This window comes from Onychomys torridus, chromosome 3 (genome assembly GCF_903995425.1).
Source record: "Onychomys torridus chromosome 3, mOncTor1.1, whole genome shotgun sequence".
Taxonomy (NCBI): Eukaryota; Metazoa; Chordata; class Mammalia; order Rodentia; family Cricetidae; genus Onychomys; species Onychomys torridus.
The window spans coordinates 151,233,020-151,259,267 of NC_050445.1; the positions used below are offsets into that span (position 1 = coordinate 151,233,020).

Genomic DNA, 26,248 nt, shown 5'->3' on the forward strand with positions numbered 1-26,248 from the left:
GTCTGTATAATTACAGGGTACCAAATCAAGCACACGGCATCTAAGAACTAGATTGAGAATTCAGGGGCTAATTACTCTCTAGGATATAAGAGGGCACAAAGGGCCTGGCAATCTAATTCCTTCCCACTGCAATAGGTGGTGGTGGGTGTCAAGAAGTTAAAATGTTCTTCAATTTCACATCTTCTGTACTGCTAAATATTGGCCAACATGTCTTATATGAACAGGCATACTTTTAAAAGCTGTAAATTCTACTCATTAAAAGTGATACAAGCAATTGAAAATGCAACCCTGGAAGCAGAAGCACAGGAGAAATCAGCAGCCAGAGAATAGCGCGTGTGCACCCTCTGATGTCTTTAATTTCCCCCTTTCTGTTTTGCCCATTTAAAGGGGAGTGCACTGGGTATTTCTGACTTAATGAGTTTTTTATTTTATGATTAATAAAAGAAAAGGTACCAACATTCCTTTGGGCTGTTTATTGTGATGTGTAGCTAACATGTCAGGTACATTTAGTCACTCTCTGATGTACCAAACATAAATGAACAGTGAAGAAGGTTCAAGGTTTGCACCTGCTTTGGAAAACAGAGGAACACGACGATAACCTATGGAAGAGAAATTATGTCAAATTAGAAATAACAAATTAGGAGTGATGGCCTCTGTTGAAGAACGTGTCATCCACTAAGCATCTTCACATAGTTAATACTGTGGCTGCAATTATAGTTTTTTCAACCTAGTATGATACTTTTCCATAAAAATGAAACATTTCTAGCTTCTGTTCTAACTTCCATAATTCTGTGTGTCCACATGATGAGTCCACACCTCATGTATCTACTCTCACAAGGACATCATGATCCAAAATTACCCATCACCCTCTGCTTCCAAAAGAGCCTGCCTGCTTCCTGGCATGCCTTAGCTGGTGATAGAAAAGTAAGCATCCTGAGAGGAAGCCATTTGTAGCACTAAGTAAACCACTCTGGGAAGGTGACTCTGCACCATGCTGGCAGCCCAGAAAATGATCATAAAAGGTCTGGCTCCCAGGCTCTTAGGGCTGTGCTCAGGCAGAAGAATAAGTCAGTGTTTCCTTCTGTCTTATCCCTCTCCTTCACATCTTCTTGTAGCCATGACTACCTTTTACTGAAAAAGAAGATTTACGGTCCTGGCAAAGAAGCACACACCAAGTTTCCCTAGCATCCTAGCACACAACATCCCCACATCACTGTCCTCACAAAGAACATATCTCTTCGATTCCACATAAGAAAGTGCATGGATCCACTTCAAACTCCCTTTATATCCTGCTGATGTAGGTAAAGAGACAGAGAAACTTGATATGACCAAAGCGTGGCTTTGATAGAGGAACACATAAATGATAATAAAATCATCTTATATTTGATAACATTACCTTTGTTCATGCAAAGAACTGGTAAAGTGTACTGCCCGAGAAATTCATTTCCTGTTATAAAGCCTTGATTTTCAACAACAAAACGTATCAGTGCTAGTTCTGGCACTTGAATAACAAATGTAAATGTTTCATTCCACCTCGGACTGAAAGCTGGAATATAAAGAAGGGGATACAAGAATATCACAGATACTTTCTCTAAGGAAAAAGCAAATAATAATAGGTCTACACAATTTTTCTTTCTGACACTTGGCCAGTAAATAACAACAACAATAATATGTATTTTAGAGCATTTAAGTGTTTAATATAGTCAGTGGGTAGAAAAATCACCTAACAGCAATGATACTGGGTTTTGAAAACTTCGTACAAATTAAAGCTGCATCAGGGTTAACAGGTGAGAAAACTGCTCAAAGATGTCACCCCATCCCCTGGTGATTCATATGACAAACTGTAGCGCAGGAATGCAAGCAAGGACTGAATCCTTATGCAACACAACCAAAGAAGAGAAGACCCTCCCTTCACAAGGAAATAGAGACGTGAGGAAGTTAGATGTGAGGTTCTTCTGTACCAGACTGTTACAGGAAGAACTCCACACCTATGCAAAAGTAACTTGTAACTTTCAGAGAGAGCATGCAAAACATGAAATTTGATTGATGAGTGTATTTTCCATCTGTGACTAAACTGATGAATTAACTATGCCTTATCCAAATATGATCTTTCTTCCCAGACATTCATATCTGTAATTACACTACCATTATCCTAATAGTCTTACATTTCTTCCTCTCCACCACCCTAGATCTTTATCCTGTGGGGTGACTTGAATACACACCCTCCATTCCTTTCTGGATGTCATCATTTTCCTTGGAACTTGACTTCTATATCTTTTAATCACTGGATTCATATCTGGACACTTTGTGTTTCTCATTTCTCTCTTATATTTTCCCTCTTACCTACAGAAACAATCTCCTTAAAGCTCAGTGTCTTATTCCTCTCAAGATGTCTTAATTTTGTCTATTCCTGTGCAGAACTCCCTAAGAGAACGCATGGCTTTTGAAATTGTCCAACAGCAATCCCAATATAACTCACTCACTCTGTTGCTCACTAGTCTTTCTTGAGCATTCTATATTCCACCACCTTGAGCTTCTAGGCTTCTTCCTAGCATCTCATAATTGTGTCTTCTTCATGTTTGAGAGTCATGTTGTTCTTTTTCCCTTAAGTCCCCCTATCCCCAACTGTGGAAAAATCTATGCTTCTTCTTGTGGACATCTTCTGGTGCTTCTAAGATCACAAGGCTTTAGTAAAGCAGGTTCTCAAGACTGATGATCCAAACTGAATTTCCTCAGAGACATTCCTACAAAACCCAGAGGTAGAACCAACATTCTCTCTGATGAAATTACTTTTAAATTAATTTTTTCTAAGAGTTTGTTTCTAAAAAAAAACTAATTTTTTTCTAAGTAGTGAAAGAGCTCACCGTTTTTCTTAACAACACGAGTCTGGTGTTTTATGTGGTCATTTGGAACACCGTACACCTCCACAATCACTAATGTGTCATCTTTGCCAGGGAACAAGCTGACAGGCAACTGGATCCCACTGATGAGCTGTGCAAACAAAGATGAGCAGGAGAACTTAGCTAAGCAGGAAACTGGATCACTACTTGACCCTAATCAGGTGGAATATCCCCCAAAACATAGGCTCTAAATCAGCTATTAAAAAAAAACTAAAGCTGGCAGAATCATTGCAATCTTACATTTTAAGCCTTTTACTAACAACAATCACTAGATATTGACCAAATAACTCACTTCCCTCAAGTGCATTTACAGTGGAATTCACAATGTCCAAGGTTTGTGATTTATTTTAATATATTTGCATATTAAAAACATAATTGTAGTTGGACTTTTTCTGCCTGGCCCATAGTCAGGACAAATATCTCTTACCCGCCAGTCCCATAGTCGCTCAGACCCAACCAAGAAAGCACACAGAAACTTATATTGCTTACAAACTGTATGGCTGTGGCAGGCTGCTTGTTATCTACCTTTTTTATCTTAAATTAACCCATTTCTATAAATCTATACTTTGCCACATGGCTTGTGGCTTACTGGTGTCTTTACATGTTGCTTCTCATGGCAGCAGCTGGCAGTGTCTCCTCCCAGCCTTCCTGTTCCCAGCCTTCTCCTCCTCCTTGTCCTGCCTACCCTATCCTTCCTGCCTGGCTACTGGCCAATCAGCACTTTATTTATTTTAACTAATCAGAGCAACACATTTGACATACAGAACATCCCCCAGTACTTCCCCTTTTCTTTTTTTTTAAAGAAAAGTTTTAACTTTTATATAGTAAAAATGCTAGATAATAAAACAATTATCAACTAAGAATTACAGTTACAATATTAAAGAAGATATCCTATTTATCTTATATTTGTGAGTCTAAGGTTCTATATCTAACTTATCTTGTATCATAACTGAGGAAATTATAACTATCTAGTCTTCAACCACATCAAAGACCTCAGAAGGATATAATATTATCTGAGAACCGGAAGAAGGATGTAAGCAACTTTTGGGAGTCTTGCAGAGTAAACAGAGACAGCTGGAAGCCTGAACAGTCACCTAATGTTCCTTTGTAAAGTGGGGCATTTGTCTTCAGCCCACAGGGCTAGAGTCTCTTGGTCACTTCTCTCAGTGTCCTGTAGAATGTCTGCAGTTTCCTCTGCGAAGTAGGAACCTGAAGGACTGTTTTGTCAATCAAAGTTTAGTGGTCACCTTTCTATGGGTGCTGCATGTCCAGTCAATCAAGCAGTCCAGGCAAGAACAGTTTCTTGCCCAAATGGCTATTTTTGCCAAGGTGAAGATAAACTCCATATGAAGTGTCTTTAATGCCCATCCTCCTCTCTGAAGTAAATTGGTGCTGCCAGGAGCAGACATGTCTCACTGTCCAGAAAGTCTAAATTTTAAAAATATTTTAAATGCCATATTCTGTAAACCTTTGAAGTGTTTGAAGATTACCTATGTATCTGAAATACCTCTGTGTATACCTAGAAGACTTAATTAACATGGCTATGAGTATGGTTATCATAGATGACCAGTTATTAATCTATTTTTAATTATCCATTACAATTTTAAATGAACTGTACAAACATAATACCTTAAACAAGAATAGAAATATACACACAGTATAACAAAATTAACTTTAAGTTTTATCAATAGACTAAAATCTATACCAATGTAAAACATTTTAAATGAGTTGTTGCTCTTTAGAAGTAAGTTCATTAATCTACCCTTTCATCCTATCATATCTATATCATATCCCCTTTTTATCTTTAGAAAGAGATTGCATTTATAATCAACCTGTTTTAAATAAAATATTCGTTTTTCTCTGTCCCACACCAGAGGGCTCTTCTGATTTGGGACACAAGAATATCTTAACCTTTTCTTTTAACCATGTGCTTGGGTTTAGAGAAGGAGTGAGCCAATTCCATCTCCAAAGCCAGCTGGGAATTTGGGCGTAGTTTTTCTTACTACTTCCTGCTGGAGGGGGAGGGGTGCTGTATCTTATGGGGACATAAAGAAAATTTTAGGATTATGGAGTAGTCCATTAGGGTAAACCTCTGAGCCAGTTGCCTTGAAACCATTCTGGATGTCGCATCATCTGGGCCATTGTGTCTTCGGAGACCTTTCAGGTGGTCTTTGCTGATCAAACCTGATATATCTTAATCTGGAACAAATCCACAGCCTCTGGCAAACATATATAATATCTTAGATATAATATATTAATTATTAGACTCAGGTTCTTTAGGATAGGACAGCTTTCAGAATGATTTTTTGTAACACGCTACCTACCCACGCTCTAGACTTCCCTGGATTTTACTATGTGTTTTTTGCTTGATATTGTTTGCACTTATTGTAATTCCAACTTATCTAGGTCATTATCCCTCATTACTTCTGGACAATATTCGATAACCATCTCTTTGCATATTGTCTTGTATTAGGTTAGAACCTTCTTATTTAGACAAAAGGGGGAGATGTAGTGGGTAGCCATCCCAGCATTGGCCTAGAAGTTCCAACCGCCACTGATGCTTCGGTAATGGTCACACCCACAAGGTGGGGCGGAGGAAGGAAGCGGAAGACCCAGGATCGAGAGGAGGTCTTTCTTGGCTCTGGGATCCTGGACGCTGGAGGTAGACCTAGCAGTGTTCTCAAGAGAACACCGCTGGACTGTGCCATACCTTTGCCAGACCCTACAACCTATCCCTTCATTTGTAAGTTACCCCACAAAATAAACCTCAACTGTCAACTCAGACTACTACACCCAGCAGAACTATCCACTAAACTAAAGGAGAAATAAAAACTTTACATGATTAAAACAGATTAAACAGACTTATGAACAGTAAGCCAGCTCTACAGAGGATACAAGAAGGAATATTTCAGTATGAAGAGAATGATAAACACACCAAGAGTTCACAGGGAATAAATAAGCAGAGCAAGGACAGTTAATCAGAAGTCTAAGAAAAATACAAAATCAACAAAATGACAGGAATTGATATACATCTTTCAATAATATAGCACCCAATACTAACGTATGAAATTCTTCAAATAGAATGATGCACTATAGCAGAATTAATGAGAAAATAGGGCTCATCTTTTTCCTGTCTCCAAGAAATGAACCTTATCATCAACAATAGACACCACTTCATAATAAAAAGATGGAAAAGGGTTATTCCAAGCAAACAGAACTAGGAAAGAAGTAGGTGTAGGTATAGCTATTCTAGTATCTGACAATAAATTCAAATCAAAAACAATTAATCAGAGAGTATAAAGAAGGTCACTTCATATTCATTAAAGTAACAAACCACCAAGAGGACAATGCAAATGAATACACCAAATAAGTGCATCCCACTTCAATGAAGACATGCTGCTATATTTAAAACCATAGAGAAACCAAACACACTGGTTGAGTGGATTTAATTCCAACTGTCACCAGTAGACAGGTTATCTTAGCAAAAGCTAAACAGAGAAACTCTGGATATCATAAATCAAATGGACTTAACACATCTACAGACTATTGTACTCAAACACTAAAGAATACACATTCTTCTCAGCAGCCTGTGGAACTTTCTCCAAAAATGATGATTTATTAGGACTTAATTAAGACTCAATAAATAGGAGATAATTGAAATAATATTTTGCATGCTTTCTGACCTTGATGTAAGACCCAATCTGCTGAGTCTGTTAGAGAAGAAAGTTGAGGCTATATTTCAACCTACAGGCAGAAAAAAGGACTTTCCAAATGGGATCCTGACAAGACAGACATAAAGACAGACAGCTCATGAATGAGACTTCATGAAACTAAAAGGCTCCCATATAGCAAAGGGCATCATCATTAAACTGGAGAGACAGCTTACAGAATGGGAAAACATTTTTTATCAGCTGTAGATCTGACAGAGAGCTAGTGTCTACAAGGAACTAAAAAAACAAGCAGACAAACAAAGAAAACAACTAAACGTCATAAAAACCAACAACCAACTAAAAGATGTGGCATGGAACAAAACAGGGAGAATTACATTGCATATGTATATTAAATTCTCAAACAAAAAAGCTATAAGCCTGAAGGTGCAGTTGTAAAAACTGGAGCACAGTCTCAGTCACTGAAGACGAGTATATGTTTGTATATAAATAATTACTCATATAAAAAATGAGAAAAGTAGAGAGGCAGAACAGAGAAGGGGAGGGAAAGGGGAAAGAAGAGTTGCTGGTATGTAACCTGTCCCAAACCTACATGTTATGACCTCAACTATACACTAAGGTGACTAAAAATAGTGGCCTTATTCAGGAGGCAGAAGTCATTGAGCACAGTCAGGACATCTGCATGTTTAGGAAGAATTGTTGATAGATATTTACTAACTACTCCCAAATATGAGTGCTTGCCAGCTAATTAACAGCTGTTCAGGGAAAAGGACTTACCAAAATGGGGCCATTTCAGAGTTAGTACACTCTATGCCAAAGAAAAGAACAGAATGAGCTAAACCAAAACTCTCAGTTCACAGGTGACAGAATAAACTGGAAGTGTTGATTGTCTTCATCAAGGACTCCAGGAAGCTTACAGTAAATCCAGGCCTTCCAGTTTCCAAGTTGTGCTTCCATAACCTGTAAGATTAAAGTAACCAACTACAAAGCTCCTGAGAATAAGCACAAGGGGAGGACTCACTCACATGGCTGAGGCATGTGGCTGCAGTGGCTGCTTCCTGGGAGACTGACTAACCTGTCTGAGTCCAAGCCACTTAACACCTCAACATAAGATTCTCGGAATACAACCCCAGAACATTCATAAGCATCTCCGAGCACAAACTACCTTGAAACTTCATTTCCAACAAGATAGCACAGATGCTCTGTCCTATTCTCAGCATGCAACAGACATAGTCATTCATTCAGTTTACTCCAATCTTTGAAGCATGGTGGTTTATGTCAGACCCTGTCAATGAGGCTTGAACAGAGCACAGTTCTTATCCTTAGAGAGTCCTTAGATAACTCTGAATATGGACAAGAAAATGACTATAATGCAGTATTCTAAGTGCTATAATATGTACTTATGCAAGTTGGAAGACTATGAAAGAAACAGAAGGAAACTATAAAGAAAAAAAAGAAAGAGAGAAAAAAGAGGAGGACAACCAAGGAAAAAAGGTTTCCAGAAAGTAATGGTTTTTAAGTCATGAGTCAGTCAGGTCATGTTATCTAAATTTAATCCTAGCATTCAAGAGGAAGAAGCCGACAAATCTCTGTAAGTTCAAGGCAAGCCTGTGAGCCCAGATAGCAAATTCCAAGGTAGCTATGGTTACAGAGTAAGATCTTGTATAAATGAGAGATAGATAGATAGAGAGAGAGAGAGAGAGAGAGAGAGAGAGAGAGAGAGAGAGAGAGAAACAGAGACTAAGACAGACAGAGAGTATAGAAAGAGAAAGAGGAACAGAGAGAGACACAGAGAGAATTCAACAGAAAAGTGAATTATAAAGAAAAAAAGATTGCAATTCAAGGAAGTAAATTCTGGTCATGGCTATAGAATAAGTGAAGACTAGACATGGTGAAACGTGGGCAGGGAGAAGTGAGCCAAGCCTTGACTAAGAAAGTAACTGCTAGACAGAAACGAATGTTAAGTCTTAACGGAGATCATCATTGCAGGAAAACCTAGTTTTCTTTTTAACGTAAAGAAGAGTGGTTAGGAGAATGGGAACAGGCTGTTTTAGTTTAGTTTCTGTACTGTGATAGAATACCCTGACAAAAGCAACCTTAAAGAAGAAATACTCCTAGCTCTCAGGAGGGAGGGGGGCAGAAGCAGGCAGATCTCAGTGAGTTCAAGGCCAGCCTGGTCTACAAATCAAGTTCCAGTTCTGGCTATCACACAAAGAAACCCTGTCTCAAAAAGGAGGAGGAGGAGGAGGAGGAGGAGGAGAAGAAGAAGAAGAAGAAGTTTACAGTTCATTGTCATTGTGAGGAAGTCAAGGCAGGGACATGAAGGAACTGGTCACACCCACAGTTAAGAGCAAAGAGAATCAATGCATGCAAGCTTGCTGCTCAGTTTGCCTTCTTTTATATATCCCAGGACCCAAACCTAGGAAATGGTGCCACACACTTTCAGGCTGGGACTCCCCAGACCATTTAACCCAATAAGACAATCTCTTACTTGGGACTTGAGAGATGGGTCTGTGGCTGCACTCCCACTGAGCTACACCTGGCCTGGGCTCCAGAGAGCAGCACCTAGCCATAATCCATCTTTTGTTTAGCACACATCATTTGTTTCTTGTAGTGGGTAGCCATCCCAGCATTGGCCTGGAAGTTCCAACACCCATTGAGGCTTCAGTAATGATCACGCCCACAAGGCGGGGCAGAGGAGGGAGCGGAAGAGCGAGGAGCAGGAGGAGGTGGCTCTCTTGGTTCCTGGACGCGGGACGCTAGAGGTGGACCGAGCAGAGTTCTCCAGAGAATGCCGCCGGACTACCCTATACCTTTGCCAGACTCTGCGACCTACCCTTCATTTGTAAGTTACCCCACAAAATAAACCTCCCTTTTAACTACGTGGAGTGGCCTTAATAATTTCACAATATCTGGCACCCAACGTGGGGCAAATTCCAAAGGCCCAGGCGGCTCGCTCCCTCAGCCTCCTCCCGGCTGGCGACTGGCGGGCACCTAAAAACGCCTGCAAAGTTCCATTTAACCAGGGGACGCCTACACGGTCCCATTCCCGAAAAAGGGAACAGCAAGTCGGGTGTCAGTTTCCTGGCTTAGCCCCCAGACCAGCGAAAACCGCTGTGAGTGAGGCATTCCCACTCCTCCCTGAGTGCCGGCTCCCTGCCACCTTGGCTCCGGTGGCTCCTGCCTTCAGCTGCCGCCAGCCAAGGTCACTAGCAGGCCTTGCTTTGGAGCTATACCAACGCCTCCTGCTGGCTGAAAAGTGCTACTGCACCCCCCAAAACCACGGAAAGGTAAGCTTCTTTCAAGTAAAAGTACTTGATAATTTTACACCTTAAAACTGACTAACAAATCTTGAGTAATTCTTGTAATATGGCTGACAACATTACCTCACAAGAATTTAAAAACCTTTTAGCCTGTATGATGAATGACATTTTCCTGGAAATATACGACCTCCCTAAGACATATCTGGCCTATACCATTTTAACATTCATTGTAATAATTCACACAGTGTTCAAACACTGGTTTAATAGTAAGAACAAAGATGAGTCATTATTGGGACTGATACAGGCTTTAAAAATTAGCAGTGAAGGCTTACAGAAAAAGATTCTGTCTATGGAATCTGCTGACCAGGACTTACATAAAAAGATTCTCTCTCTGGAATCTGCTAACCAAGATTTACGAGTTTTAAAAGATAGCAATAAAGACTTACAAAAAAAGATTCTCTTTCTGGAATCTGCTAACCAGGAATTACAGGTTTTAAAAGATAACAATGAGGACTTACATAAAAAGATTCTCTCTCTGGAATCTGCTAACCAAGATTTACAAGTTTTAAAAGATAGCAATGAAGACTTACAAAAAAAGATTCTCTTTCTGGAATCTGCTAACCAGGAATTACAGGTTTTAAAAGATAGCAATGAGGACTTACATAAAAAGATTTCTCTCTGGAATCTGCTAACCAGAATTTACAAAACAAGCTTGTACCCAAAATTACTTTTATTGATAATAAATATGAGTATTTAATGGATAGAACACTAACTCTCCAGAATGAAGTTGTAGCTACTCAGACACTATATAAGGAAAAAAAATTATCATTACTTGATAAGATAAGGTCCATGGAATCATATGTTTCAGAAGAACATAAAAACTTCCATGATTCCATAAAAAATCTGGAATCCCTTACAAGAGAGGAGGTTTACTCCCTGGAACAGACCCTAGGAGCTCATTTACAAGCCCTGGAGGAAACTCTCAATAAACATGACAAGGGACCTAATAAGCAGAAGGGCAAGACCATACAGGTTGTAACATCTCCAAATGGCTCTCATACAATGGCTTATCCTGTTATCATCCATGAGAAGCCAGCAGATGACACACACCCCGAGCCATATACGACATATACATTACAGCCAATTTCAACAAGGGACTTTAAAAATATAAAGGAAGCAGTAGTTACATATGGGATACACTCCACATATATAAAACAGATGTTAAATTCGTGGTCTACCTCACATAGAATCATTCCAGATGACTGGCATCAGTTAATTTCAGCTGTTCTAGAATCTACAGTTAGTCTAACTGAGATTTAACTATCTGAGCTTTCTCACAATACCCAACAGAGATACCATCGCCCCCTAAACAGCAGGAAGCAAATCTAAAAAAACAATGCCCCTTATCCCTTAGGTTTCATATTTCTCAGGGTTATGGATAATGGTTCTAGGGTTGGGGATAAAAGAAATGGTCAAACTCATTACTCTCCTTAAGAAAAAAAATATATCTAAAAAAAAAAAAAAAAAAGGGGAAAAGAAGAAATGGAATGGATATGTATAAGATATTATGGTAGACTATCACATACATTAATAAACAAATTTAGCAATATAGCAGCCTTTGCACTGTTGATACAAATATAAACCTTTTATATTCCTATTTAAGATAATTTGTATATTGATACAAATACAGAACTATGTTTGTTATATTGTACACATATTTTTACTCTTATTTGAAAAATTTGTATATTGATACAAATGTGAATTTATGCCTGTCATACTGTATGCATGTTCTACTTCTGTTTAAGATATTCTGTATACTGATATATATTTAGGATTATTATCATATTGCATATTGCACTATACATTCCTACCTCTGTTAAAGATATTTTGTGTATTGTCACAATTTGAAGTCATTGTCCTTTTACTGTACAATTACTTACAGACTGTTTGCCTTATTTATAGGAAGCTTTAGTCCTTAGGTTGTTTAGGTAGATGAGACTTACAGAGTTATTGTCACCTATGCTTGTCACCTCTATAATTATGTTAGTTAGGTTATCCAGATTTATAAATACATAGGTCAGATGGACAGGTAATCTTCAACCACTTCATGGACCTAGAGAATATGGCATTTAAATAATTTAGAATTCTGTTGACGTGAGACACAATTGCTCCTGGCAACACCAATTTGATCCCGAGAGAATGTTGGGCTTCTAAGACATTTCCATTTGGAAGTTTGTCTTCTTGGCACAAAATGGCCTACTGGGCAAAGAACTGCCCTTGCCTCAACTGCTGACAGTACAAATGCTGCCCTTTCTGGACAAGTGGGACACAAGGAAAGCTACCACTGTACTTTGCCAAGACAGGGTAAGATGGTCTTTCAGAATTCCTGCTTCTGAAATGGTCTGTCAGATACTCTAGGCCTGTAGCCAATTTAAATGCACCAACGATACTGAGAAACGTTAGGTGACTGTCCAGGCTGCTAGCTGTCTCTGTCTACTCTTGCAAGACTCCCGAAAGTTGCTTGCGTCCTTCTCCCATTTCTCAGGTATTATTATATTCCTTCTCAGGTCTTTGATGAGGTTGGAGATTAGCAGTTATAGTTACAACTTAGTATATATACATATATAATATCTTAGATAGAATATATTATGTATTAGACTCAGGTTCTTTAGGATAGGATACCTTTTGGAATGATCTTTGTAACATGCCACCTACCCACGCTCTAGACTTCCCTGGATTTTACTATATGTTTTTTGCTTGATATTGTTTGCACTTATTGTAATTCCAACTTATCTAAGTCATTATCCCTCATTACTCCTGGACAATATTTGATAACCATTTCTTTGTGTATAGTCTTGTATTAGGTTAGAACTTTCTTATTTAGACAAAAGGGGGAGATGTAGTGGGTAGCCATCCCAGCATTGGCCTGGAAGTTCCAACACCCATTGAGGCTTCAGTAATGATCACGCCCACAAGGCAGGGCAGAGGAGGGAGCGGAAGAGCGAGGAGCAGGAGGAGGTGGCTCTCTTGGTTCCGGGACGCGGGACGCTAGAGGTGGACCGAGCAGAGTTCTCCAGAGAATGCCACCGGACTACCCTATACCTTTGCCAGACTCTGCGACCTACCCCTTCATTTGTAAGTTACCCCACAAAATAAACCTCCCTTTTAACTACGTGGAGTGGCCTTAATAATTTCACAATAGTTTCTCTTGTTGCCCTATGTGAATCTTGTCTCAGAGTCTCCTAAGGATACAAAGGCCTGTGCAAAATTTGGTTCAGGAAACCCAGAAAACGATGGTGCCTGATAAATCCAAGAATTTGCACTTGGCATTGTATTTTTGGGAGCTTCTTTCAGGTTGTTTTGAACATATGGAAATCAAGTGGCTAAAATATAAATATTGAGAAAAATAAAATTGCCCTGGGCAAAGGAAAAGTGCATCAGTCCTTAGAGACTGCATCCCTCGGCAGCTGTAAAAGGCTAAATTCATTTTTAAGGTTCCTCTGAGTTTTCTGTCTATGGATCCGCACAAACCCACACACATGCTGCCACATTTCAAGACATGGGTCAGTGGTTAAGAGCACTTGTTGCTCTTCCAGAGAAACAGAGATAGATTCCCAATACTCACTTGGCAGATTACATCCTTCTGTCACTCCAGCTCCCAAGGATCCAACACCCTCTTCTAGCCTCCATGGGCACCAGGCATGCACAAGGTACATAGACATATACACAGGCAAAATACCATAAACATAAAGTAATCAAATATTTTTAAAAGAAAATCTCTTATAGACATGCCCACAGACCAATCTAATCCAGTCTCTCACTGAGACTGTCTTCCCTGGTGGTTCCAGACTAGGTCAAGTTGATAGTTAAAACTAACTATCATGTAGGCTGATTGGATATATTTAAAAAGCCAAAAAAAGAGACCTAATGATGGATAATGAATTCCTGAAACAGGACAGCAGCAATTGGAGCTAGACCAAGGGAATGGATAATGAAGACATGTGGTGTGCTGGATAAAATTTAAAAATGGATGACACAGGAGATGAAGGAGATGTATAATACTATCCTGTTTTCTAGCCTGAGCTAGTCAGGTGAATGGTGCCATTCATTAACATGTCAATAAAATATGTAAAGGTAGATTGACTAGGAAGGGATGTTCGGGTTTAAAGTTTTTAAGTTTGACAGGATACTTACTGATTTAAGAGTGTGAATACTTGGTAGACTGTTTAAAACATGCTTTTCTAAAAAATGAGATCAGGTTAAAGATTTGAGCCTTACTGGTGGTTAAAATCATGAACCATTGCATAAGAGAATTTGAAGAGTCATTAGTTTGGAACAAGGGTTAGATAAAAGCTTTATTCAATATAAATATTTTAGGAGTAGGTATAGAAAAAGGAATCCATCAATGAAAGTAAAACAGATTCCCAGGGCAGATAGACAAAGAATTCGGTGCTAGACAAGCACCTGAACGTGCTATGAAAGGCTCTTAGGAGTGGCTAATCCACCTTTTCCCACTGAGTCAACTTCTTAAAAGATTCACAAAGGAGGCTAATATGATGATCCCCTTGTAAAAGAAGCCCAGTGGTTAATAATACTTCTCCAGATGCCAAAGAAAGTGTCAGCTAATCAATACTTGGGGTACCTATTATAGGTGATTTCTAGGTTTCTACTTTGACTGGATTATAGTGTCACAACATCCTAACAGCAGGAGCAAAACCAGCTGTGTACCTCACCAGCATTGCTTCCTACCAGCCTCAAAGCATTTCCTCCCTGGCCATCTTTGCTCTGGTCTCCTGTCAAAATTGCTTTTGAAAAGTAGCATAAAATCAATCCCCCCTGATCCCTGTTCTTCACTAGGATTAAATGGCTAGGACCTGAAAGCAAGGAGAGTGGGCTCCCAAGCCTTGTAGTGTTATGACAATGTAGACAGAAATTGTAGGTGAAGCATATTCTGGGGACTCTGGGGTTTCAGGCACCACAGCCAAGAGTAAAGATCAAGAGACCACTCAACAGCTGGCGTAGTCCCAACATAGACCATATGACTGGAAATGGCAAGATCGCTGACCCAAATTCCAGAAGAGCATCTGAGATGGTTCCTACGGTTGTAGGAGCAACTAGTTAAACAGAAGGAGGCACTCTAAAGAGGCCATACCCACTCAGTTCGTTAGCTAACAAATCCTCCAGGCGCAGACTTTATAGGTAGAGATACAACCTAAAGGAGTGGCTTGAAACTAAGCGGAGAGAAAAATGCAACCAGACCTTTGTTCAGTGACATTTTACAAAGTAAATAAACACTGCATTTAGGTCATAGAGAATGAAGAAATGTCTGTGCTAATGGAAACAGCTGCTTTTGCTCTCAAGGAAATTGTATAGGAAGCAATAAAGCAAAAGACGAAATAATGAGGTGGGAGGACAGGGAGGGGCAGGATGCAGACAGAGACAAAAAGGAAGCAGCACGAGGTAACTGGCTCCGGAGGCTAAAAGTGCAGGAGAAAATGCACATCTATATTAAAAATGGAAATAAATTCAGATACAGGATTATGAAAGGATGGTTCAGCAGTTAAGAGCATGCACTGCTGAGAATGAAAGTTCAATTTCCAGCACCCACAATGGGCAGTTCACAACCAGCTGTACCTCCAGCTCCAGGAGGATCTGATGCCCTCTTCTGAACCCCACAGGTACACACTCATACACACACATACACACACACACACACACACACACACACACACACACACACACACACACACGTACAAAACTAAATAAATAAAATAAATAAATATAAAAATTAAATCTAGATTTTGAATCATCAATGTAGGGAATAAATGTTAAAGCTCTCCCCAAACTACAGGGGAAAAATGGAGAACATTCTAAACTTGTAACATGTTAATAGACAAAGAAGATGGGGACAGAAGAAAATATATACATACCTTCCTTTTTTGCAATCAAACAGAGTTCAGAGACTAGCAGGGAAAGAATACTACACCACAAAAGTAAGAGATTAATGAGAAGGAAATAGCTCCTAGAATGTGATGGTGAAATTCTTTAAAGTTAAGGAACAAAAAGTCGCATGTCCACAAGGTCATCAGCGGGCAGAAATCAAACCACTCCATCACAGTGCTAAATGGCGAAATACAATGGAATAATATAAATAGATCTCTCGGAGGAAAAGGTTTTAGCCTCAATATTTCTATTCCCTGGCAGAAAATCATTCATGTGAAAATGCACAGAATGACATTTTTTCAGACAACAGGAAAAGATGCTAAAACGGCACCCATTAATTGTGTCTAAAAAGATTAACAGAAATTTAAGAGGCATTAGAGCAGATCAGTAGAATTGAAATATTAATGTACACTATCTAGTTTACATAACAGCCATCAAATAAAAGAACAAGGCATGCATCTTACTCGTATTGTGAGGGTAATTGGGCGGCCATTTCCTGATGTTTCATTTGGGTTAAAGCTGAGGGTTGTATCTCTTAGAAAGTCTGGCTTCAAAATATATCCAGAGCCTCCGTTATCCAAAAATTTCCCATTCTGCAAATCCATAGGCAGTCCAGGGGTTTGGAAATTCAAGGCCACTGTGATAAAGAAGTATGTTGACATTGTTAGGAAACAGGGAGTGTGTTTGAAGAGACTCAGTTCAGTAGCGTGTCAAAATCATCACACACTGCTTATTTTCATGTATTCCAAGAATATGGATCATTCACCTAGTAATTCAGGGTTTTTAAATATTTTATTGCTGTCTTACTGTGGTAATTTGAATGAAAATGGTCTCCATAGGCCCATAGGGAGTGACACTATTAGGAGGTGTGGCCTTGTTGGAAGAAATGTGTCACTGAGGGTAGGCTTTGAGGCTTGAAATACTCAAGACAGACTCAGTGTCTCTCTCTCTCTCTTCCTGTTGCCTGAGGATCCAATTGTAAAACTCTCAGCTACCTCTCCAAGATCATGTCTGCCTGAGCACTGCCATGCTTCCTGCCATGATGATAAAGGACTAAATCTCTGAACTGTAGGCCCGTCCCAATTAAATCCTTTCCTTTATAAGAGTTGCAGTGGTCATAGTCTCTTCACAGCAATAGAAACCCTAACTAAGACATTGGCTTTTGTTAATGTGCATCTGTGAATTATAACATTTAATTTGTAAATTAAATTATTATATAGTTGTTGGTTGGTGGGCTAGTTTTTGAAACAGGGTATCAGATAGCCCAAGATGGCCTCAAACTCTCCATGTAAGAGAGGAAGACTTTGAACTCCCAAAGCCCTTGCCTCCCTTTTCTCCAGTACTGAGATTACAGGCATATCCATCTACTATACAGCTTGGAATAAGGAAATAAAAGTGCCACTCAGTATGGATTACAGAAAAGCAATGTGTGTGTCAGATAACATTCACTAAATATAAAAATATAAAATAAAGAAAAGAGGGCTGGGGCTCTAACTCAGGAGTTGAGTGTTTTCTTAGCCTGTGTGGGGCCTTAAATTCACTCATCAGTGATGGCATATACTAGTAAAGAAGAGAAGGCACCAGCTATAACACAAATATCCAGGTCCAAGAGGTGGATATGCTCTCTAGGAAGGTCAGAAGCTGGGATATATAGAGCCTAATAAGTGGTCCTGGCATGCAGTCCTCTCTCAAGCCCTCCACATTGCATCTGACCTCGGTAGCAGGAATCTTAACAGGTCTTATTAATAAAATCAAACCTGAGGCCAGGTATTGGGGTGAATGCTGGAAGATCAGAGAAGCAGAACAAGCCACAGCTACCTCACCTTGACAGTTCCTCAGCTGATCCTGTTTCCTCAGACTGGAAGCTTCTGTGTCCTCATCCAAATGGGTCTCAAAAGCTGCTCAAAAGCCTAAAAGCTTAACCAGCTAAAAGCTTCTAGTTTCTGGTCTTCACGACTTATATACCTTTCTGCTTTCTGCCATCACTCCCTGGGATTAAAGGCTCACTTTCTGGGATTAAAGGCTCATTTCCTGGGATTTTTAAAGGCATGAGTCATCGTGCCTGGCTATTTCCAATGTGGCCTTGAACTCACAGAGATCCAGACAGATTTCTGCCTCTGGAATGTTAGGATTAAAGGCATGAGTGCCACCATTTTCTAACTTCTGTATCTAGTGGCTATTCTGTTTCCTGACCCCAGATAAGTTTATTAGGATGTACAATATTTTAGGGAACACAATACCACCACAGACCCCACTCCCCATCTCCTCAGGCCTGCATGTACACTTCTCCACAGTCCAGGAAACAAAGAATGATCACTGGCAATGGCACTGAGTGGTTGGTGCTGTGCCATGCCTGCTCTTTTGTTAGTAACAAGGAGAATCTGGCATGGAGAAATATCCAGCCTGGTGACCCTACTCACCTTTTGAGGCTGTGAATATCAAAGCTCATGCAGAGGGAAATGATGGAGGATACTTGGCTTAAAGAGGGCTTGAGCCTAACTCAAGCAAGGCACTTGTCTTCAATTCCCCTCCTGTCCATCTGGTCCCCCTGTCCCTCAAGCACACATGTTCCAATATCAAGTCCTCATGAATTAGTCTAAAACTTCCAACCCTCTCTATTCATTTCAGGAAAACTTTAGCTCTAGAAACCAGTGACTAGCCAGGTGGTGGTGGTGCACGCCTGTAATCCCAGCACTCGGGAGGCAGAGGCAGGCAGATCTCTGTGAATTCGAGGCCAGCCTGGTCTACAGAGCTAGTCCAGGACAGGCTCCAAAGCTACAGAGAAACCCTGTCTTGAAAAACAAAAACAAAAAAAGAAAAGAAAAGAAACCAGTGACTTACCATGAGTGCCTGATCCCACTTCCAGGGCCAAAACTCACACAATGAATTAATTTCTACTTACATTTGCAGATAGCTCATTATCCTATGTAACATACCCATCTGACAGCCTACATTCCAAAACTCTTGAGGGTTAAAGTTAGAAGAGTCTGCTCTGATAAGTTTTGGGTAAACTCTGGTGATGAATGTCCTGGTGTGGAAAATGAATTCATGTGCTAAAAGAAGAAAAAAGTAATACAACTTTGTGAAGCATTTGTAATCAATAAACAAGCTATTTTTGTATATTACTCATATATGTAAAATAATTCTTTGCATGACCTTGTCAAAAATTTATCAATCACAAAATAAAAGAGAATCCCATACATTTATGTTTGTAGAATAATTAATAATATTTTATAATAATTTCATGGAACAATTTATATACATTGACTAATACTTGAACTATTTCACTTTTATACATCCAAATTAATTCCACATTAATACAAGAATACACACAATCCCAAAATAATTTTTTTTTAAGTAGCATATTTACCGATTTGGATTTTTTACCCTCAATTTTGGACTCAATCCTCAAGATGGACTCACATATAAGTCATACAAGGCTGTGTGTTTCTAGTTAAATTAATTTAGCTATCTTTTCACATATTTATAGACTTTGGAGGGACCATCACGTTATCTGGCTTAGTCCCCAGCCCTCTGGTCCAGCATCTTTCTTTTCAAGTGTATCCAATCTCTGCTTTCAACCTTCCATTTTATATCTCTGTTGCTGGGCTATCTACTTGCTTGTAATATGTACATATGTGGGCTGGAGAGATGGCTCAGCCGTTAAAGGTTAGGCTCACAACCAAAAATATGTACATATGTATGCATGCATATGTAATCAATATGTACCCTGTGTATTTCTGCTTGTCTATACCCTAAGTGGCTTGGGATTAAAAACTAATTTGCATCCTTCGCCATTTGACTGACATCCCTTTAGTTTTTTTTGTTTTTTTTTTTTAACACAGATGCCATGTTTTCTTCAAGATTTTGCTTCTTTCACTGAACAGATCTCACTGCCACAACCATTTCTGACAGTATGACAATCATCATTGAGAGAAATGGTTGCTGTGTATATAGCTCATAGTATTTGCTAATGGGACAGAACTCTTTCTTCCTTGTCCTAAATATTATTCTTTAAGAAGTATTGCTAATTTAAAAGCCAAGTGTTGTTTTTAAAATCATGCTCCCTTCTGTTCTTTGAAGAAACTCTATCTGTAAGCACAATATGCACACTTGGGACCTAGAGCTTACCATCTACATAGTGACTCATGAATGATAACTAAGGCCTCAGTGATGAAAAATTCAGAGCATCAACCTGATTGAGTTAAGAAACACCTAGGCATCAGTGAGGCACAACTACATGTGTGCCCATGAGGGTATTTCTACAGAGGATTAGCTGAAAAAGAACCCCTTAATATGGGTGGCATCAATCCATGGGCTAGGTTGTTGCATTGTTAATAAAAAGGGGAAATGAGGAAAGTCAACTGATCACAAACATCCATCTCTCTTGCCTCCTTGTCTAAAGAGATGTGAGCAAGCAGCTGCTTTATGCTCCCACCACCATGGACCATAGCCATCATGCTTTCCAGGTCAGGATGGACTATGTGTATTCAAACTGTGAGTCACCTCAGCTTCCTTCCTGAAGTTGCTGCTTGTCAGGCATTTGGTTATGACAATGTGAAAAATAGCTAACACAGTCTTGTAACGTGGTATCACTGTCTTGCTTCTGTAATTTGCCCCCAGAAATTACACATAATTTATTACAAATGCACTTTATGGTCTTCCTAGAAACATATGGAAATCAAATTAAAAAAGAGGAAACAAAACTACATACAATCTCATCACTCAATTAAGAATTACCAATAACTGGATGGTGTATTTCTTTCTGTTCTTTTCTACTTATATGCTAATTTTTCAAATGGATTTATATTGTGTATTCCCTTTTACTGGCTGCCTTAAAAAAAAAAAACTGGAATAATGTAAGAATCATTCCATTTTGATAACACTCCCAGATTTTATTTTTGTGATGTGTATAATGATAAATATACTAATACTAGGTATCTGTGCAGTCAAAACTTTGCCGCTATCAATCATTTAATTACTGACTTTTGATACAAGAAAAATGTTCTACTCTCTTTATGATGCTGTGCACTATAACTGGGCTTACCCCTACCCAATCACTTTTTTAAATTGTCCGTGTGTGTTTAATATGCTAGGAGTGAGAGAATTGTGACCACTCCCACTATGCCCAGAGCTCCTGTTCTTATAAATCTAAAAAGCTGCCCGACAGTTTGAGGTGTCAGATGCCAGCTAGTAAAGTAGGTCATCTTGACCACACTGTGCAGTAAGAAATACACACAACCCAAGTTGGGGAGATGAGTCAGCAGATAAGAGTTCCCACTGAACAAACATGCAGACCCAAGTTTCATCCCCATTACCCATATAAAAACCCAGCATGGCCGGGCGTTGGTGGTGCACACCAGCAATCCCAGCACTCGGGAGGCAGAGCCAGGCAGATCTCTATGAGTTTGAGGCCAGCCTGGTCTACAAAGCGAGTTCCTGGAAAGGCACAAAACTACACAGAGGAACCCTGTCTCGGGGGGAAAAAAAAAACAGCATGGCTACATGAGCACCTGTAGCCTCAGCACTGTGGCAGGATGGGGATGCATTGGGTAGATCAGTGAGGCTTACTGACTACCAGCTTAGCTCCAGGTTCAGTGAGAGATCCTGTCTCGAGGGAATCAGGCAGAGTGACAGAGTAGGAAGCTTATATCTTCAACTGGATTCTGCATGATCACAAGTTCATACATCCACATATACATCAGTCTCCTCTCTCTCTCTCTCTCTCTCTCTCTCTCTCTCTCTCTCTCTCTCTCTCTCTCCTCTCTCCTCCTCCTCCTCCTCCTCCTCCTCCTCCTCCTCCTCCTCCTCCTTCTTCTTCTTCTCTCTCTCTCTCTCTCTCTCTCTCTCTCTCTCTCTCTCTCTCTCTCTCTCCTCTCTGTCTTTCATGGTTTCATAAAGTATTCTTTCTTGTTCCATTCTACTCAGTTTTTTTTTCCCATTCCATACCATTGAATAGTACTCTATCTTTTTATTTTATTCATCAAACCCTCCAGCTGCTGTGCAATGCACCTTTCCAAAGCATGGTGGACTCACGCCACTCTTAGATTGCAGCCTGTTTCTGCTTACACTTTCTCCGAGAGAAACCCCAAGTGCTTTACAGTGGTCCCTGTCCCTCATCACTCTGTAGTACCATCTGATCACCAAGGTTTGCCCACAGAAGGGTCCACATTTCACACGGTCAATTAAAATGTCATGACTGAAAGAAGGCAATTAAAGCATAATGTTGACACACCTTTAATACTAGCACTTGGTAGGCAGAGCCAGATAAGTGTCTGTGAGTTCAAGGCCAGCCTGATCTACAGGACTCCATAATTATACCTTGTCTAAAAAAATCAAGGCAAAGTTTTGTGATGTAAAAGAATGCAATTCAAAAATACAACCCCTTTAATTTTAATATAACGCCTAATAATTTAGTACGATGTATGTAAGTATGCCCAACCCATGTTACCCCCCCCGCCCCGCAGTGAACAGAACTAACTTAAATACTCTATCCTTTGGAGTTTAAAGCATTTACCTCTCAGTTTTGAAAGTTTTCGAGCTCGAGACTCGCCAATAGAACTATTCTCGTTAAATTGCTGATAGAGTCTTGAATATTGTAAGCTCCGGAACTTCTCGGCTTTAGTGTAAATGACAAGATCAGATAAGGCCAGAGCTATTCTTAGCTTCCTGCTCTAAAAATAAAATGCAGTGATTTCACGTTTTTACACTAATCATTTGAAAAGTTCCTTTTCTAATAACAAAAATGTGCTTCTAAATAGATCATTTCAGTTTTTTTTTCTTAAGCTTATTTCCCCCAAAATTCTTTGGACTGAGTCAATGTGATTGTTCTTATGGCCATGACTGTTCATCATATGAACTAGACTGAACTTAAAAATCTAGTTAATGTTTCAAGATCTGAGAATAGAAATTTTTACTCTTTTCCCATCCCTCCATCTCAGCTTATTCTCGTCAATTTTACAAATGTAAGCACTGTAATCATGAATATATTTCCAGTTTACCCAGACATTTGGGGAGAGCTTCTGTCGTGTAGCAGATATTTGCTCCCCCACTGCAGTTCCCCATCACTTCCCAAGTCTGTGAAAGACAGCCCTTGCTCATGCTCATGCTCCACGCTATTCTTTAAGTTAGTACATAAGTGAAAGATTTCTTCATGACACCTGACACGTATCATTATACTTTGCTCAAACTCATCTATCTCCCACACTGCCCTCCCCGTGATCCCTCTGGCTGCCTCCTGTTCTTCCCCTCCTCAATTTTTATGACACCTGGATTCCAGTATCTCTGCCTAGTCCCATCTCAGTCCTTTATATTTCTTCATCCTTTTTAGTAGTCCTTTTCCTACTTACATACATGTGCATAAAAATATCAGAAAGAACATGCAATGTTTGCCTGGGCCTAGCTGGTCTCCCTTAGTATAATTATCCCCAGCTCAAAGATAGTAGGTGTCAAGAAATAAAGAAGACCAAAGCAAAACTAGGATGCCTCCATCATACCTCTGCAAAGCTCAGGGAGCACTTCAAAAGGGGAAGCAGAAAGATTATAGGAGCCAGAGATCAGGGAACATTGCTGAGAAATAGTGTTTTCTAGACACAACATAGCCACTGCACTGATGAACTCACAGCAGGTGTGGTTGCCTGCACAAGCCCCCACAAGATCAAGCCAGTCAGAATTCTACCAAGGAGTGGGAAGGAGCACCTGAGGATCTATTAGCAGTTGAGTATCACTGAAGGAAAGAGAGCCAGTTTTCTTCAGTAGTGTGGCAGTGGTAAGTTGCTCTACACCCATGAGCATATAGATGGAGATACTAGATGAATATACAAGATGAACATACAGGTAGCATTAGTTGAACTACAAGGAGGAGAGAGAAGGAAGGGAAGAAGGAGGAGGGAGAGGAAGAGGAGGAAGAAGAATTCACTAAGTGGGAGGAGTGTATGTGAGGGCAATGAAAGGATGCGCAATGGAAACACAGAGTGGATATGACCTAACACACTGTGTCTGTGTATGAAATTACAAAAAAATAAAAATGTAAGATGATAAAAAATAGAAACATATATAAAAGACCAGCAACTGAAAATAATGGAAATCCAGTCAATTTTAAAGCTAAGACAGAATTTGATAAAGTGGAAACTAAAAATTGACACATAGGACCCATCAAACAAAATGTTAGCTCTTTGAAAAATAAACCAGATCAACAAACCTCTATCCAAACTAATCAAAAGAGAGAATATCAGAAGAATAAAGTTAGAGACATAGAGGGTGTTAAAACAGATTCTGGTGAGGTACAAAGGATTATTAGGAAAATAATATTGAAATAACTTTGAAAATTTATGTTCAAAAGAAAAATCTAGAAGAAATTGACAAATTTCTAGATGCTATGACTTCTCCATGTTTAATTACAAATCATTCCACAAGGTCTTCCCAGACAGAGCTAACTACCCTAGTATCAGCAACTGGTGCAAATGGACAGACCATGGCAGACATTCAAAACAAAGTGTTTCTCTCTTAGACAGGCATGCACTGTGTTTGATCCTATAAAGTATACAAAGCTGAATTTTTGCACTAATCATCCCCAAATACAGAGAAAGCAGGACCAAAGATTCACAAAGAAGTCTGGCTACCTGATTTGAAACACCACATCAAGCCATCCCTCAATTAAGATTTGTTCATGCAAGGGAGGAAATCAGTTCTCATCTCACAGATACTAGCATATAACACAATGCATGCATTTTAATATAATATTATATGTACTACTAATACATATAATACTGTGCAGCATTCTGTCTCTGCTATGGGGCAGAGAAATTGTGTTATTTACCTCTGCATCCTTTCTACTCTGTAAATGCCTATTACATAAGAGCTTTACTCCATCAAAAGTATTTTAGAAAAAGCTACCTCGAAAGAGAGATCTCAAATGTTCTTATCCACTGCCAACCTCTTTCAAGATTTTAAATTAGACTCAAGCTTTCATTAAGAGGAAGCTGACTCCCTTACATAAAATTATTTCAGCTCTCCACTGACAACATTAGAAAGCTTTGATAGCTTGTAAGATTCTCAAAAAATATGTTCTCACCCTTTTGGTGGCAAGTACTCCTCCAGTCAGCTTTGAGAGACTTAACTCCTTTGCCCTGTGGAGCCGTGAGAAAAAGACGTCTTGTGTTTCTGTTCCACTTGTTACTTCATCTTCATCATCTTCATATACATCTTCTTCTAACTCTAACACCTGGCCATGTTTTTGAGTTCCCTTCCTCTCACGGGTTTCCAATAAGGTTCCTATTTTTTTATTTTTCACTAATATTTTGAATTTTAGTGCCTATAAAAACATTTGGAAACAGACAGATTGACAAGTTAGTCATCACTACAAACTTGAGAAGTGCCCTGACATATATATATAATAAAAAGGAAGCAGGACTGAGTCTGGGAATTCACCTACAGTAGCAAGGTATGGCAGGGACCTCATTGTGTTTTAGAACACTATTCATGCTCATTAGTATTATAGTACTGACCATAACTCACCATAAAAGAAGCCTCCTGGCACTTAACCATAAGTGATCTTTTTTATATTCCACAAATTGCTACTAATTGATGTTTGAAATAGGTTGAAAAGTATTATGTGCATTGAAATGTTTGTCATATTGTTGAAGACAAAAGATTACAACTTCTGGCAGTAGATAACCATACTCTTATCCAACAATGAAAGCATCCAATGGGAGCAGGTGGATAAAAATGCCCATCAGCCTGTCTGACATTTAGTATGGATTGCATTCAAAATGTTTAAGGCTTCTTCAGTTGAAACTCATGCAAGTATCAATGACTTAGTATTTCCAGTCCATCAAATCACAGATGTGACAAAATTTACCACCATCAGGGAGAGTCATTAACTCTGAATTCAAAGCCTTCTGCATTTCTCAACTATCTCCGCCCTTTTCAACAATTCATTAATATATTTGAATGCCTTCTATATCACATAAAATACTGAAATACACATTCTGAAGTAAAGCTTGCCCCTGAGGAGTCCTTAGTCTTCCTTTCTTTAGACAGCCTCATATCTCGATTCTTCTCTTTTATGATGGCCCTTACATTACTCTGTAATATGGGAGTTTGCCAAAATGTATTCTGTGCCTGCATACCAAAGGCACTAGGAATGATGCTTGCTAAAGAGACACATTTTGGGGAATGTACTTCACAATTAAGAAGTCAAAGTCTGAAATCATCTTTCATGACTCAAATGTCCATTTCTTACATTCAGTCCTTCCTCATCACATCGTATTAACCCTTTTTAGTTCCCCACTGGATACCTGAATCATGAATGAGGATACAAAGCTAACTGTCTTTCTAGTCTTAATTCTGTTATGGATTTTTTTCCATTCTTTTTGGTGATGGATAAATTCATAAAAATGCAATTCATAGTGAAAGTGTAAAATCCAGCATGTCTCTCCCCAGTTCAGAATGGTTATCCTAACTGTACAGGAAG

The 26,248-nt window shown here is 39.3% G+C and overlaps 1 protein-coding gene across 1 annotated transcript in view; it reads right to left on the minus strand.

Annotated features, from left to right (window-relative positions):
* Nucleotides 1–510: 510 nt before the first annotated feature.
* The window catches only part of Plcz1 (phospholipase C zeta 1), a 51,785-nt gene continuing 26,047 nt past the window's right edge, over nucleotides 511–26,248 (minus strand). The window contains exons 7-13 of the mRNA XM_036180271.1: nucleotides 24,848–25,087; nucleotides 22,292–22,448; nucleotides 18,711–18,827; nucleotides 16,239–16,411; nucleotides 2,865–2,991; nucleotides 1,397–1,546; nucleotides 511–599 (exon numbers count right to left, since the gene is read on the minus strand). Coding sequence (XP_036036164.1) covers nucleotides 511–599; nucleotides 1,397–1,546; nucleotides 2,865–2,991; nucleotides 16,239–16,411; nucleotides 18,711–18,827; nucleotides 22,292–22,448; nucleotides 24,848–25,087 — 1,053 coding nt within the window. The remainder of the gene's footprint in view (nucleotides 600–1,396; nucleotides 1,547–2,864; nucleotides 2,992–16,238; nucleotides 16,412–18,710; nucleotides 18,828–22,291; nucleotides 22,449–24,847; nucleotides 25,088–26,248) is intronic.